The sequence below is a fragment of the Centroberyx gerrardi genome, chromosome 8 (genome assembly GCF_048128805.1).
Source record: "Centroberyx gerrardi isolate f3 chromosome 8, fCenGer3.hap1.cur.20231027, whole genome shotgun sequence".
Taxonomy (NCBI): domain Eukaryota; kingdom Metazoa; phylum Chordata; class Actinopteri; order Beryciformes; family Berycidae; genus Centroberyx; species Centroberyx gerrardi.
This window is the reverse complement of record NC_136004.1, coordinates 23389784-23402868: the sequence shown is the minus strand read 5'-3', so window position 1 is coordinate 23402868 and position 13085 is coordinate 23389784. Positions and strand designations below refer to the sequence as shown.

The 13085-nt window shown below is 40.6% G+C and overlaps 1 protein-coding gene across 1 annotated transcript in view; it reads left to right on the top strand.

Annotated features, from left to right (window-relative positions):
- The first annotated feature begins 2756 nt into the window (after positions 1 to 2756).
- Positions 2757 to 13085, top strand: part of LOC139932602 (ras and EF-hand domain-containing protein homolog) — a 21468-nt gene continuing 11139 nt past the window's right edge. Inside the window, exons 1-6 of the mRNA XM_078285257.1 lie at positions 2757 to 2893; positions 4498 to 4824; positions 9649 to 9795; positions 9999 to 10089; positions 12030 to 12125; positions 13052 to 13085. The exon at positions 13052 to 13085 is cut by the window's right edge and continues 44 nt beyond it. Of these exons, the coding sequence (XP_078141383.1) occupies positions 2772 to 2893; positions 4498 to 4824; positions 9649 to 9795; positions 9999 to 10089; positions 12030 to 12125; positions 13052 to 13085 (817 nt within the window). The 5' untranslated portion in view covers positions 2757 to 2771. The remainder of the gene's footprint in view (positions 2894 to 4497; positions 4825 to 9648; positions 9796 to 9998; positions 10090 to 12029; positions 12126 to 13051) is intronic.

Genomic DNA, 13085 nt, shown 5'->3' with positions numbered 1-13085 from the left:
AATGCCTTCGAATTAAATCTGCGCGTGGCTTGTATGCATGTGTGTGTGTGTGTGTGTGTGTGTGTGTGTGTGTCTAAACCACTTCCCACATAGTCACATTGCAACTCTGATGTTGCACCCCTCCTTTCTTTAAAACAGACAAGAATGAGTTATAAGCTACTAATTTTAGTTATGAAATACAAACCAATATACCAACAAGCAATGAAAAAGTGAGATAACATTCTTATGAGTAATAATTATAATTATGGTTTGGGACATTAAATTATCCCAATATTAACCCCTCAGTTACTTTTTTGTTTCTACAATATAGCATATAATATGATGCTACTACGTATACAACAACTTGGTTGATAATAAATTTAAATATTGTTAAAATTTGTTTTAAATAGTTAAATTTGTTTTGTTTTATCGAATGTATGAGCAGTGGCATCAAGCCCATTCACTGGCCCCCACTGATGTCTTTATCATTTGCTTTCAGGATATGATAGTTATTCATCTTTTGGAAGTATATCCTGCACCTCATAGCTAACGTTACTGTTTTTTTTGCCAAAAATAAACAAAGCCTCGACAACATTAACCTATTTAGAAAGAAAACAGAAGTTACTTTATCTGCTTGTTGCTCCTGCAACGCTGCAAATCACTTTCATGCCATCTTTTTTTTCCTTTCCTTTCTCTCGAGGGATACTGCTGCTTTGATGCCATCCTGTCATGGCCTTAACAACATTTGCAACACCGTTCTGACACCGGTGGGCGGGGCCCCTGGGCAGTGTGGGGGCCCTACACAACTTGTGTAGTGTGTATACAAAAGAACTGGCATGAGTTTGTGTGTGTCGGGGGAGTTCACTTGTGTGTTTGCTAAAGAAGGAAAGGGGGAAAGACAAAAAGAGAGGAGGAGAGGTGGGAGGATATAAATGGAGGTACCAGGAGGATAGAGACCATCCTGGGACTGCAGTCTCTTCAGATCTCTTCAGACATGGAGTGGACCATCTCTCCCACCTAGGACTTGGCTTATAACCTCCTATGATTTTCACCAATAGGCAACGCTGTAGTATCTGGCAACATTCAAAAGGATTATTCTTGCAGCCTCCTTAGAATTAGGTGGTTCGGACGGTTGATTACTGGCTCTGAAACCAATTTTCATGTCAACAACTCTACTTGAAAGGTGTTTAAATTGACAAAGTTCCTATTCAACCAAATAGGCTATGGGCGTTTTTATAGCAGCTCTATCTGTGGTATATTGTCTGCGATTGGTTGAGACTTGGCTCGAGCGGTTGTTTTTTTTATGTCTCAAGACTTCCTTTTATCCCATTTTTCCTAAAGCCACATAAACCAAGACGACATTAAGAGAGCTTGAGAGAGCTTTCTTGTAGAGCAAAGCCATGGCGTCAATACCGGGAATGAGCAAGGTCGAACAAAGAGGTCTGCGTACCCTCTTCCATGCCTACGATGTGGATAATTCAGGGGAGATCGAGAAAAACGAGTTCTTCACCATCTGCCAGGAGCTCAACGTCCCAGAAGCAGAAGCAGAGAACATATTCAACCGACTGGACATCAACAAAGATGGCACCGTGACCTTGGATGAGTTCTTGAGCGGTTTCCAGGACCGTCACCAGAAGGAAGAGTGCGACACAGAGCCCGAATGCAGGAATTCGTCATCCAAGGCCAGAGGTGGCGCACGAAAACGTGGTGTAGCAAATGACACTGACAGGTGTGTCCAGCCGAGGACCCAAATGAGCGACTTATTTGGTCCTGTAATGTTCATGTTGAAATAGTAGATTGGGATCAATGGGATCAGAAAGTTTGAACACAGGAATTAAGGCCCATTCACATCTAGAACGATAACTATAAAGATAACTACAACTATAAAAAGATTTAAATCATTCTAAGTAAATAGAATGTCTGTGTTCCCACGGCAACGATAACTATAAAATCACCCAAAACGATAACTATATTTTGTTTCGGTCTCTTTTGGATACAGAGACGACCGGTGAAACATTTTCAGCCAATCAAATTAAAGTGATGCTTCGTTTACTGAGGAAATCTGTAGTGTGAATGCTTGAGCAACAATGTATTGTTATAGTTCATAGTTATCTTTATAGTTATAGTTCAGATGTTAATGGGCCTTAAAGTTGTTAAAAAAAAAACTTTTCCAGAAAAGTGTAAGCTACTATAGTTTGGCACAAGCTAGTTTAGCACACACTCAAACACACAGGTATAATTAGCACAGAGTCAGACTCAGACAGCTTGTCTCAGGCAGCTTTACTGTTCCTATACCCACTGGCTGCAAGCCTGCAGAAAATAAAGAAAATACCTGGTACAAAGGCTCTGTTTAGGATCGGCTTCTGTTTAGGAATATCCTTACAGCTGTGGAAATTTTAGGATAGACTCGAGCTTGGTTAATAGGCGCAACTGTGGAGCGGAGAGCTCTCTGTGGTTTGCTGACATCCCTGGAACAATATGCTGTCAGTATTCAGCATATAGGGTATACATCTGATGACTCTCCCCGGTTGGTCTCGGTGATCACTGAGTTTATTGAGCCTTCTTTCTTTTCTTCCAGCCAGCAGGGTTCTTCTATCAAGGGTATGAGCGCCGAGGAGCAGGACCGGCTGCGTACGCTCTTCCACACCTACGATGTGGATAATTCAGGGGAGATCGAGAAAAACGAGTTCTTCACCATCTGCCAGGAGCTCAACGTCCCGGCCCAAGAAGCAGAGAACATATTCAACCGACTGGACATCGACAAAGACGGCACCGTGACCTTGGAAGAGTTCATGAGCGGCTTCCAGGAGCGTCACCAGGATGAAGAAGAAGACGAAGAGGATTCAGCATCCAAGGAAGAGTTCATATCCAGGTCAGAGGTTGCACACGCTTCAAAAGGATTTGTTATATGTGAGTGTATTGCATGGTAGGCCCACATTGTACAAGACGTGGTGTACCAAATGACACTGACAGGTGTGTAGGGTTTCCGTAAACCTTTCGAACTGAGGACCCACATGAGTAACTTATTTGGTCCTGTAATGTTCAAGTTGAAATAGTAAATTGGGCTTTATGGGATCAGAATGTTTGAACTCAGGAATTAAGGCCGATTCACATCTAGAATGATAACCATAAAGATAACTATAACTATAAAAAAAGACTGAAATCATTCTAAGTAAATAGAATGTCTGTGTTCCCACGGCAACGATAACTATATAAACATCCAAAACGATAACTATATTTTGTTTTGATCTCTTTTGGATGAAGAGACAACCAGTAAAACATTTTCAACCAATCAAATTAAAGTTCTAAGAAAGAAGGGGGCGGAGAATTCAGTAACTCACTGCAGTGATGCTTCTTTTACTGAGGAACCATCACAGATATCTGTTGTATCGTTATAGTTAATAGTTATCTTTATAGTTATCGTTCCGATGTAAATGGGCCTTTAAGTTGTTAAAAAAAAAAAAAGTTTTCAGAAAATCACTGTGTAGGCTAATTTGGCACAACTCACCTTATGTCACTTGATTACTTTGTCATGTTGTAATACAGGTTGACATATGGTTCCATTAGCATGTGCTGTTCAAAAGTAACAAATGATGTGAGAAAATGCACGCACATGGAGCTTGAAAAAGACACCTTAGACCTACCATAGTCCCTCTGTAACATCATGTTCAGGCTCCTAAATTGTCTTTCTTTTAAACACAAGCCAAAGGCTCATCACCCATTTTAAAACAGAATGCCCACCCCCAGTTAAAAATATAATAATAAAAAATAGTTTTAAAAAAAAGTTTGAATGTTCATTTGTTTTGGCTTTTAGATGTGTTTGTATATTTTGTATGAATGACACAAACATTTTTTATTAGTTATTAAGACATTGCAAACATGAATTGGCTCTCTGAAAGTGTTAAAATCAACACTGCCAGTGTTTATATAAGAAATAGGAGATGCAGTGTTTCATGATACTGTGTGGGTCTGTATAATTGAAAAGTATTTTTTTTATTTGCAACATTTTCATAAATTGGTGGTCGAACAAGTTGGGTGACCATACAGGTTGGTGATTATGGCTCTCTAAGATTTAGCTAAGATTTAGAGAGTTTATTCAACCCATTACGGGCAATTCTGTACTGTAAGTGCGCTTTGGCCGGGCGCCCAGACATCTATTGTTTAGCTACCTGTTAGGGAAAGAAACACACACACTCACACACACCCGCACGCACGCACGCACAGGTTTGGTTAGCACCTGAGTCAGACTCAGATCGGCAGCTTCTCTTTTCCTACAACCACGGATTACTTTTAGGATCGGCTTCCGTTTAGGAATTTCCTCACAGCTGTCGAAATGCATGGATAGACTCGAGCTTGGTTAATAGGCGCAACTGTGGAGGGAAGAGCTCTCTGTGGTTTGCTGACATCCCGGGAACAATAAACTGTCAGTATTCAGCATATAGCCTATATATCTGATGACTCTCCCCGGTTAGTCTCGGTGATCACTGAGCTTATTAAACCTGCTTCCTTTCCTTCCAGCCAGCCGACTCGTATAAAGGGGATGAGCGCCGAGGAGCAGGAACGGCTGAGCTCCCTCTTCCGCTCCTACGACGTGGATAACTCGGGGCGGATTGAGAAAAACGAGTTTCTGATCATCTGCGCGGAGCTCCACGTCTCCGCAGCCGAGGCCGAGAGGATATTTGACCGGCTGGACGTCGACAACGACGGCACGGTCACCCTGCTGGAGTTCATCAGCGGCTTCCACGACCGCTACGGAGAAGACATGGAGGCGGAGGGAGGGGACGTGTCCGCCGCCTGGGAGGACTTCGAGAGGAGACTGGGGGACCAGGCCAAGTTCATCCCCAGGTGAGAGAGGACACCTGTCCGCTGTGGATCAGTGGGGGAGGGTGGGGGTAGAGATGGGTGAATGTGTTTAAAATAGCCTATGTATCATATTTCTCAGGTGATACAACTTTATTTGATATTGAGCGCCGTGTGCGTAAAGATGACCGCAGGAAAATTTGTTAGTCGACAAATGATGTAATACAATAGAGAATTCTGAGAGCATATTGAATACTATAAGAGATACATATATAGCCTATCAATAAAGTACGAAATAGGCTAGCTAGCACGATGAGAGGCAGTGTATAGGGCATAATTCAAATTTTGCTGCTCGCACATATACACATATGAAACACTCACACATGAAGCACATATCTATGTAAAATACATTAGCCTGTGTGTGTGTGTGTGTGTGTGTGGGTGTGTGTGTGTGTGTGTGTGTGTGACTGAGTGTCTTGCGTGTGTGTTTGAGTTTTATGTGTATCGTAGTGTCTCACATATACAGTATATGTCTGAGTGTCTGTTTATCCTGAAGGCATCTTACTTTAAATAAACAAAAGGCAAGAAAAAAGGTTTCATTTTTAAGATTCAGACCAGAAGTCCCATTCATTTTTCTGTTTGTTTTGACACTGGTACCTCCTACACTCCTACCTGTGAGCCTGTTATGTTACCTTCCTGGCTGTCCCAACATGATCAATTGCAACCTCTTTTAAAACTGGTACACTGTAAGATCACCAGTGTAGCAGTGTCAAGCCAGCCACAGTGATGAGGTCTCTCCTTGGTGATGAAGGCCCCCTCACCCTTCTTTTGTTACTTAAAGTCGAGATGAAATGAAAAATGCCTTTTTAACCCTTTTAGATCACATCCCTGGTCATATTGTGCACCTATTTAACAATATATGCCAAAAAAATTACAAAAAATCAATTTCTTTGTATTCTTATATCAAAATTCAATCATGTTTTCTTCCTGTAAAACAGAATATGCCGTGTGCTTACGTAAGCATGCCCATAACCAATTTCAACCAATAATATCATGACATCCACCCATCAATCAATCTTCAACTTTTAGCGCACAGAGCTAAGATTCATTAGTTAGCTAGCTAGCAACAGCATGGTACTTCGGTGTGTCTTCGGGTGTTATGACACACCCACTTTTCAACGTTCAAATCAAATTCCTCCCAAGTTATGTCCCGCCTGTCTTTCCTGTTTCACTCGGAAATACGTCACGATACGGAAGTTAGATACTCTCGAAATGCCGTTTCATCTCGACTTTAATTACTTACATGTACAGTGAGAGGCCTTCCAGATATACTGAGACACACATGTAAATGTGAGACACTCAAACACACACACGCAAGACACCCACACATAATTCAAGTGTTTTGCATAGATATGTGCATTTGTTTCATAATGTGCAAGTATTGTATGTGTATCATTAGGACTTGAATCAGTGCTGCTTATAGATACCAATACTCCTTATCGATACTCTATAGCACTGATGTAATGGAGTGTGACTGAAGTAGTGATCCTGTGTAATGCTTGTCCACCCATCAGTAGATATTGCTACCTTTGATTCATTTGTGATTTCAGATATGATGTTTGTTTTTGTTTTTTTCAACCTCATACCAAGCAGTGTTTGCTAATGGGAAGTGGGGAGGTAACTGGGGTTGAGGGCCATGGTCCTCTCCCTACAGAAGAAAAACATTAATGACCAGAATAAGGTTATATACACAACTAGTTCTTTCTGGTTGTCAGGTCAGTACAGGGCAACACGTTTAATTCCAAACTGAGATATAGCCAATATTTTGAAAATGTCACTCTTACACAATGGACTATCTTAAGATCTAAAAAGTAACATATTTGATTTTATAATCAGTTGTCTTTTTAAATATGGAGCAGTGAACATCAGATAACGTTTTTTATCTACAGGGATAGGCTGATAAAAATTAAACCCTTTGCACATTTTGAAGGGATTGGCAGTTTGGTGCAACTCACTATTGGCTCCAATAGCGATGGCTGCAGCTTGACTAGGATAGAAATTAAGAGCGATTAAAAACTGCCTTGCTATTTCCCTCGTTTCCCTAAGTTCACACTATTGGACTGGTTTACTTTGACAAATCGTTTGAGGAATTGCATCCAGCAGAAACTTTGCTCAAGCAGTCAAACACCCTTTGCTGCTTAAAATGAACGTCATGCTGGAGTTGCAGGTGTTTCTTGAGATTGCTGCCAAAGACAATATCTTTTTTTTTTACAAACATTAGGCTACATCTGTCTGTAACAGTCTGTATGTCCATCAGCTTTGGTAAAGTTGGCCCACAGTTTTGAACACTTTAATGTCAACAGACAACATCCATCGCTACTTCAGAGAGCCTCATTACATTCTGCTGGAGAGGAAATACCTGAGAAGTTATGAGCGAACAAATTAAAATGAATGAGACAGTTAAGAACCAATAGCAGTGCAGTTTTTCCAGAAGTTTATCAGTATTTTGGTTCCAATCAATCAGGAACTGGTACTATATCGGCACCGGTTCTCGATACCCAAAGAAAGATAGCTTTATTTTAGTCTCACTCGGCAGCTAAATTAAAGCAATTAATAGTTATCTGCAGTATATTTCTTCTTACAGGTCTCTGAATCGAGTTCAGATGTGTATTTCACCTTTATTACATACTTCCCCATGTAAGTGTGTGTGTGTCTGTCTGTGTGTGTTGATTTGTGTATCGTTGTGTGTGTGTGTCCCGCAGGCTTGGCATGGGACTCGTCCTCGCGCTGCCATGCTGTGGCATCTTGGACATCGATTGTCATGGTGGTGTCGTCTTCTCTCACACAGCTAAATACACTCCCTTATCTCCAAGCAGTTACAGCAACTATTACAGCAGTCAGCTGAGAGACCAACATTTGGAAAATACACAAGTCAATTAAGAGAAGTTTGTTTGTTTCTCAGGGGAAGAAGGGATATTTTGTGTGTGTGTGTGTGTGTCAGACAGTGTGCATATGTGAGAGTATGAGAGAGAGACATCGAGCAATTAAAAGTTGAAGGTGGAGAGAAAGGCAGGACGAATCAATTTAACAATATGCTACTGTATATTCGTTCAGTTTCCACTGTACAGGATTACATTAATGGTCGGGGAATTAACGCAGCCCCAGACTTAACCCCAGCCTACAGAAGAGGAAAATCAGAAACATGAATAGAGAAGGGAAATAAATAGAAAGAGTAAAGGGAGTAAAGGAAGAGTAAAGAGTAAGGGCTTGATGGTAAAGGGATTGAGCTTGTACAATGTGCCATCTTGCATCAAAATGCCGTGAATGATGTTGTGAAAAGTCCTGCTGGAGCCATGAATATGTCATTAATTTAAAACCATCAGACAACAAGTACATCATGATTTTAATTTTTTTTTTTTTTTACAATGCGGCCTCCTCCGCACTTTCCCAGTCTAGTTGCTTTTGTCGTGTGCATTTTTAACACTACAAAAATATGAATTTTGTATTCTTTATGATGATGGCAGCATCCATTTTCTCTCACGATACAACCAAAGCCATTCCAGAGGTCTGAATTGTGATACTTGTGTTTTGCCCTTTTTTTTTTAATAACGTGCAACATTAATTTCAGGCATGTCTGTGATACTGGCTTTGTGATAAACACTCCCAAACTGATGTGACCTGCCCACGGGATCTCAAGGGACCGCTGCTGAAAAGATTTTTTTGGGAAGAGCGGCCAGCAAACTGGTCCGTTCGCAAAGGCCCAGTGCTTTAAATCAGTGGTTGTCAACCTGGGGGCCGGGACCCCCCAAGGAAAAAACATATTTCTACTATACAAATTGATTTTGTCTATTTTTTCTGATTGTTCTCTATGATAGAGAGTCGCGAGTCAGGCATTGTTTCATTTTAGGGGGTCAGAAAATGTTGAGAAACCCTGCTTTAGATGGTCAACCTGACCATTGACTGTTTGTGTGTGTGTGTGTGTGTGTCTTTGTGTCCATGTTTTTGGGTCTGTCCACTTTTGCATGTCTGATGTTAGTCTGTATGCTCTGTGTGTGTGTGTGTGTGTGTGTGTGTGTGTGTGTGTGTGTGACACTGTGCTGCAGCAAACTGTGTCTCACTTTATGCTCTTGACAGATAGGCAGCAGAGTCTATATGCTTTAGGATTATAGCCTGGTCACCCTGTCAGAAGGCAAACCTGCATGACCCACTTTTACTGTTCTGCTGTGACGCAGGACACTTTATCACTGCAGAATCATGTTAATGACTTCAGAGATACGTAAAGGGGCCAAACTATAATCACACATACCTAGATTAAATGCTATACTGCCCTATTAACTGGTTTGGAGAATGCTTACGATGCTTTTCACAATTGTGTTTTTGTTAATGAATTGCGGCGACACATAGTATAACATAGCATTTTATTATTATTTATTATTATTATTAATGTATAACTTGTTTTATTCCAATCAAGAATCTTATGTTGACCAAACGTGTTATTAATATGCTACAAGACAGGAAAGGAAAGAATGTAACTGAAAAAAGGTTTGGGAAGGACAGGAGGATGGAAATGTATACAGATTTTGTGCATTTCTTCCACAGTCAGTGTGTGTGTGTGTGTGTGTGTGTGTGTGTGTGTGTAGGTAGTCTTACTTTGGAGGTACGTTGAGACCTTAAACAAGATCTCAAACAAGATCTTGTTACCTGCATTTGACGGGTTGACGGGAGTTCAAGCCCAGTGTGAACCCGAAGAAACAACCAGAATTCTCCAAACCTGTCCTACCACAACACAAAAATCGTATAGGGGAAACACTGCTGTTCACACACACATGTGCAGTACTAACCTGACATCAAATCATGGTTTTCTTCCAGGACGGAGCAGGCGGCCACGTTGTACCAGAACATCAGTCTGACGGAGCCCAGAATGGTGCCTCAGTTTGAGAGAATCATCACCAACTTCACCAAAGAGATCAAACAGCACAACTCAGAGATGGAGAACCTGGCCCTCGCTGTCAAACGGTAGGCATCACACACACACACACACACACACACACACACACACAAAATATACCAAGTCCAGATTCTCTACATTTTGGACATTTTACAATGCATCGTCGTCATGAAACATTTCCTACAATGACCGCTATCAGTTACAAATTGCAGACTTAGACCAACAAGGCTTCTGTAGTACGATGAAAATATGCTGCTGTGTCGTTTTTCAGAGCGCAGGACCAAGCGTCGATGCAACTTAGTGAGATGGAGGAGGAGATGGACCAACGCATTCATGCTGCTGAGAGAAAGACACGGCAGCAGGTGGGACACACACACACACACACACACACACACACACATATAACACCCCCAAAACACACATAAACATGACTAAAACATGGCTACACATGACATCCCATAACCCCTCACATAGAGCAGAAGTCCTCCCCTGTCTGCCAAATATTATTCGGCTCCCAGAGGTGATTTGCTTTGATATTCCAAGCATACAAGTTATCCTGCTCTGTTTTCCCTGGAGTGTGTGTAGGCCAAGCGATAAGCTGGGTGGATTTGCTCAGCTCTTCCCTCATGTCAAACAAACAGACATGGGCCGAATATCAGATTACTGATCTACCCTGTGACACGCCTACCCATCAGGTGTAGCATCTACATCAGAATGGTTTCACAACAAAAATTAGATAGGCGGCTACAATGCTTTTTAGCTTCCAGTGTTTAAAATGATAAGGCTTCGTTTGTAGTGATAAGGAAAGGTGCTGTGTGGACGAAAAGAATGATCTGTAACACGTCAGACTACATACTGTGACTTAGTTTGCTGACCATGACATGGATCCTAGAAGGGCCATCAAATGTGGTTTCCATAAAATGTTTCAGTGTGACCTGGGACAAATATTAGCTGTAAATTATTGTTTTCATTTTAACCTGTTTGTAGTGCCACATGGGTGGGGTTCGCCACGTCAGGACAATTTAGATCATGTGAGATAAGTTAGCAAACATATAAAATAATTTACAATTTTCCTGTGATTATCTTGACTTTCAGGCACTTAACATGCTGTATGTGGCAGCTAACAGGCATCTAAGCAGACTAAAACAAACCATAAAATAATTTGGAAATATTATTTGGTCCAGGTTACTTTTATTTTTTTGACCTAGTTTTGGAGCATCGTTGTCGCTCTGTGTTGCTGACCCTCTGCTTTTTACTTTGGGCCTAACACCTACAATGATTTAACACATTAACAAGAGCTACATTAGCTTCCATTACTGCTGAATTATTTTTTTTTTATGCCTCGGTGGCCTTTGATTTCAATCTTTTCCATGAATTTTAAATTGTTGGAATAAGAGCTCTGTGGAAGTCAGTGACATTTCCCGGAATCTGGGTTAACCAGATTAAGCCGCATGGTGTATAAAATGATAAGCGATGATAACAAAATTAGCTTTCCATGACATTAAAAAGGAAAATTGGCAACAACTGACTCAGAGACATAACTCTTAAAAAGCAGCCGACACTGATAAGGACGAACTCTTGTAGGTATCAGACCATCTGATTCATTTAACTTATTATTTATTTTAACTTCCTTTGTTCCTGAAGTTATGTAGTTTTCAAATCCTGTCAATCTGGGGAAACGGTGCTGAACATAAACCATGTCTTATCAGCCTGTGTGTGTGTGTGTGTCTGTGTTCAAACTTATGTAAGTGTACTTCATTGACTCAGCTAACTCAGGTGCTCCTGTTTGTTTTGTCCGAGAAAAGCACACATAACTAGAGGACACTCACCTGTTTTCTCTCACACTGAAGTGTATGCACACACACACATGCACACACACTTATAATATATACTCATCGACCCTCCAGCAGTCTCCACCCTTGGCTCAAAACCTGCCCAAAAAATAGTACTTATTTTATCACAGGAACATACTGTAGTGATGTAACGCTGGAGCACACAAACACACACACACACACACACACACACTTTCATAAAATAACACCACAAAATGGAGGACTGATGTCAGCATATGATTCTTGATACAAATTATTTTTTATATCACAGAAATGCATCGAATTCAAGGCTGCCAAAGAATTCTTCTATGAAAAATACCATATAATGTTATTCAATTCATACTGTACATACTATCTTTTGAAAACTGCTGCCAACTTCATGAAACTTTTCAAATCTAACTGTTGCTGTTGTGTTTGTGGATATGTATTTGTACGTGTGTGTGTGTGTGTGTGTGTGTGTGTGTGTGTAGGAGACCAAGCGAGCGGAGGCGTCACTGAGTGAGTTGCGAACAAGTTATGAAACTGAAGTGTGTGAGCTGCAGTGTAAGATACAGAGGATGCGGGTGGTGAGTGTTTTGTTTTATCTCTTTGACTGTGCTGTGCGACAGCTGCAGTTTCCCTATAGGGCATCATACAAAGATCAACACAAACTCCCTTAGTCATATTTACAATCAGCATGCTCTGACATTTACGTAGATTGTGCTCAGTTTTTGTTGAGAAGCTGTCTTAAATAAATCCCAATAGCACCAACACCATTATAAATCAGTTGCCTTTTTCGTAGATTTAGAAAAAATGGAATACCCTCTACCTAAGCTTGTGCAATTTTGGCGTTTTTATTTTATTTTCGAACTTGAATTAAATGTTATTATTTCCCTTTGTATGCACTTGTATGAGTAAATATCATGAACCTGGGAAGAATGGAACCCATTAAAACCTTTAAATTCAGATTCAGTTTGAAGATGAGAATATTTAACTTTATTCTTGACGAGTATACCTTATATATACTTATACTTTCAGGATTTTCATCTGACAGTAGTGATGTGTATCTTAAACAGTTCAAAAGATGCAAAAGCACTATTGTACTGTCCCAGTAAGGGTGCACTGCCAGTTAAGAGCCCGTACTCGACCCATTTCAATATGCACACAAACACAGTCTGTTAAAAGGTTTACTATACATTTTGAAAAAAAAATGTGGTGGAAAAATAAAGTCTTTGCTGAATAACATAACAAGCCCGATTGTCACTAATTTACTCTTTTTCTAGATGAACTGATCTCAAACAAATATGTCAACCAGACTAAACAACCTTACTATTCTCCATTGATTGAAACTTCAAAGTGACTGTGATGTGTGTGGCTTTGTATAAGCAGTTCCATAAGCAGTGTTTTGGGTCTACCTTCATCATCCATTGGTAGAAGTAAGCATAGTCACTGGTGATCTAGGTATCTATCTTTGAGAAGGACTGAGTGTGGAAACTGTCCATTACCTCATCAGATAGAGGAGAAGTACAAGAACATCACCATAAATG